The 3,965-nt window shown below is 43.6% G+C and overlaps 1 protein-coding gene across 1 annotated transcript; it reads left to right on the forward strand.

Moving 5' to 3' along the window:
* The first annotated feature begins 206 nt into the window (after positions 1 to 206).
* On the forward strand, positions 207 to 3,176 carry Armh2 (armadillo like helical domain containing 2). Its single transcript, XM_021215192.2, has 2 exons — positions 207 to 535; positions 2,650 to 3,176. The coding sequence occupies exons 1-2, from the start codon at positions 253 to 255 to the stop codon at positions 3,078 to 3,080; spliced, it is 714 nt and encodes a 237-aa protein (XP_021070851.1). The 5' UTR covers positions 207 to 252; the 3' UTR covers positions 3,081 to 3,176.
* Positions 3,177 to 3,965: the final 789 nt, after the last annotated feature.

Here is a 3,965-nt window from a genome sequence, read left to right on the forward strand (position 1 = left end):
AGCTATGTGTTGGGGGAAACACCTAAACTTGAGAGTCTGCGGTCCCAGAGATAACTCAGTTTGCTTTTGTTCTAGTCCTGGGGCCTGGAATGCCAGGCTAGGAACCTCAGTCTTATTGCTTCTGGCCCCTGTGTTCTTTTTGTTCTGCCATGTTGCCAGGCAGTGCCCAAAATTCCATTCTAGCTCCTTGTGGGCCAGCATGCTCCAGCACTACTGACTGAACTCCAGCCCCGCCTACGCACAGGAGCATCAATGTCCTTTAATAATCAGGGTATTTGTGGACGGATTTGTAGTATTTGCAGCCGGACATGTCAATTCTTCAGAATCCTGTCGGCGAGCCTCAGAAGTTTCTGGGATAAGGTGAAGAGCCGTTGTTTTCCTACACCGCAAAAGGAAGAGACGCCAACCTCTACAACCGACTACATTTTTCACAAAGAAAAGATTCTGGAGCTTGGCAGCATCCTGAAGAATACAAGACTATCCCTCGATAAGAGAGCTCAGGCTGCCCAGAAAATCGGACTACTGACTTACACAGGTACTGCTTCACCACGGTGCTAACACTATAGCTGCTTTCAGTCTGCTAGTTAGAGCCCAGCAGTTTAGTGGGGATTATTAGTGTTGTTTAACATCATCATCATCACCGCCACCATCATCATCAACACCATCATCATCAAGCTGTAATTGTTTTGCTTTGTTTTGTTTGTTTCTCGAGACAGGGTTTCTCTGTGTGGCCCTGGCTGTCCTGTAGCTCCTGCTGTAGGCTAAGCTGGCCTTGAACTCAGAGATCTGTCTGCTTCTGCTTCCCCCATGCTGAGACTAAAGGCATGCGCTACCATGCCTAGCTTTGTGGTAGAATTTTGATGACATATATAAGTGCCAAATATTTTATTGTTATAGTTTGTAAAGTATACAGACAGATAGGCATGGCAGTATGCATCTATAATCACAGGGCCAGGAGTGGCGTTACACAACTATTATCACATAGCCAGGCACGGTGGTACACATATATATTCACAAAGCTAGGTGTGGTATATATTTACTAGCCAGGACTAGAACAAAAGCAAGATGAGTATCTCTGGGACCGCAGACTCTCAAGTTTAGGTGTTTCCCCCAATACATAGCTCACAACTGTCTTGTCACATCTGTACGCATCTGTATTTCCCAGCTTGGGAGGCAGAAGCAGAAAAAAGATTCTTGCCTCAAACCCTTTGTTCAAATAAGACAAACCATTACGTAGAAAAAGTGTCCTTGATCTCCCCACCCTCCTATACAGTCCTCAAGGCAAAGGGAGCAGAGGTGTTGAACAGGTGTTTGGAAGTCCTGTGAGTACCTAAGATAAAAGACCACACTGGGGCTAGATGTCAGTAGGCAGATCCACTTTACTTAGAGTTATTCAAGGCTTATAAAGTTTTGGGGGTCCAAGGATAGAAACATCCAGGATGAACAAAGGCTGGGGGTTCAGGGTCCCTGGAATGCCTCATTAGCATGGGGAAGCATTTCAGGAATCTTGGAGTTGGAATCCAGGATAGCCAGGGCTACACAGAGAAACCATGTCTCAAAAGATAACAAAAACAAAAACAAACAAACAAACAAACAAAAACACAGAATCTAGGACTAGGCAGGGTCTATGGCCAAAGGAAGAAAAATCTTATATGGAAACATTGGTCTTGGGTCTGGGAAATAGCTGGGAGTAAGAAATGTACAAGCTCTCAGCCATTAGTGACTTCCAAAACCCTCTCCTCCCCCAGGGCAGCCGAGGTGTGTCTGCTCAGCCTTTACACCTCCTCTGTGCTCTGATAGGCTCAGGTCTACAGCCTTTCCTCCAGTACAAAGACAGAATTCTGCTTAGTAAACACAGCCAAATTATACCACCGGCATATATTCCCCTCTTAGTCCACATAACAGAAACAGGGGAGGAAGGAGCACAGTCACACAGGAAAAGTTAACACGGGTAAAATGTCACCTACGGTTATCAGAATATGAACCTGGGTCTGGGGGTGTGGCGACGAGGTCTTGAATTCAATCTCAAAAACAACAGAGAAAATGGAGGCTGGAGAGAGAGAGAGAGAGAGCTCCCTCAGCCAGGTGCTTACTCTGTGAACATGACAACATGAGTTTGAGCCCTAGAATCCACATAGAAAGCTGGATGTAATCTTTGCACTGGAGAAGTGAAGACAGGTGGGTTGCAAGCCAGTCGGACTAGCAGTCTGTGTGTAGAGTTCCAGGCCAGAGAGAAACCTGATTGCCAAACTTTTAAAGCTATTTAGTTAGAGCCCAGTGTGGTGACACACACCTTTAATCCCAGCACTAAGGAGGCAGTAGCAGGTGGATCTCTGGGAGATGGAAGCTAGCTTAGTCTACACAGTGAATTCCAAGACAGCCAGAGAAATCCTATCTCAGAAAACCAAAATGATGATGATGATGATAGTAATAGTAAATAATAATAATTATAGTTTAAATGTGGATGATGTCTGAGGCTGTGTCCTAACCTCAAGTATGTACATACATATAGTAGCCATCCCCATATATACATACGCACACAGACACACACACACACTCACACAGAGAATAAGAATGCACGGAGCCTCTGAACTTTTACCAGCTACATTGACCATACACTTGTGGAAACACAAAATGTTTGTCTTCCAGGAGGCATGAGTGCTGCGCAGTTCGCCAGCGAGTACATGAAAGAGGTTGCTTCCTTGCTGCACAAGGAGAAGGCGATGTCGTTCAGGACAAAGATCCTGCTGCTCCAGAGTGTGACGTGCTGGTGCTACCTAAACCCTGACAGCCAGAGGAAGGCCAGACAACTGGAGTTTATTCCGATTTTCATTGATTTCTTGGAGGATCCGATCCAATATACCAACAAGAATGACATAAGAAACCACCGCCTCTGCCAGTTTTGGATCTGTTATGCCCTCACAGTCATAACCTGTAACAACTTAGCTACCATGAGGGAGCTGAGATCCTACCGATCTCTAAAATTCCACCTACAGATCTTGGCTATGGAGAACTGGTCTGGGTGGCCTGAAAATTTTGCCGAGGTCTTATATTTCCTAATAGGTTTTCACAGGAACTAATTTTTATTTTTTATTTTTTAGTTCAGTTACATCCTCGTGCCATTGTATTACCCCAGAAACCTGAAGTAAAGGATAAAGTCCATGGATTATACTACAGTGTTGTCTTTTGCAGTTAATACTGAAACCAGGGGGGATAAATTGTAGGGAAAAGAAGACACACACACACACACACACACACACACACTCACACAAAGTAGCAAAAGTCAGCTACTATAATGAATACCATGTATTTCACACAAGTATATCAAAGGTATTTCTAAGATGAAATTAACTCAAAACAGTGTCTTGTCCCTACACTGTCACCTTTTCATGAGTGGACTCTATTTAGCTTTCTTGGTGTAGAACTGAGTTTTAAGTTTCTTAGGGGCTCAGGAGATGAAGCTGATATCTATGTTCAATTCACGTATTTAATTGGAGACTTCAGAAAGCTCTTCTGTTTGTGCTCAGACAAGCTCTGGCTAACGTTTTCTCTACAGGATAGACAGTAAGGCACCATGGTCTACTTACTTAAGCTCCAAAAGGTGCCTCTCAAGTTGAAGAAGCTAAAACACAAGGTGAAGTCTTATAGCTCTGCTGTCATGCTAAGTCTTGAACGTCAAACTGGATAGCCAGTTTCCAAGGCCTTGCTTCCCCTTGCTATTACTTCTTAAATAATCTCTCCAGAAGCAACTCATAGATCTGAGTACTAGGACCATATTTAGGAGCTGATTCCTGGGACCTGCATGAACAGAAGAGGTATGGATTTTATTTTATTTCATTTATTTATTTATTTATTTATTTATTTATTTATTTATTTATTTATTTATTTATTGGTTTTTCAAGACAGGGTTTCTCTGTGTAGCCCTGGCTGTCCTGGAACTCACTTTGTAGACCAGGCTGGCCTCG

The sequence above is a fragment of the Mus pahari genome, chromosome 16 (assembly GCF_900095145.1).
Source record: "Mus pahari chromosome 16, PAHARI_EIJ_v1.1, whole genome shotgun sequence".
NCBI classification, from domain to species: Eukaryota; Metazoa; Chordata; class Mammalia; order Rodentia; family Muridae; genus Mus; species Mus pahari.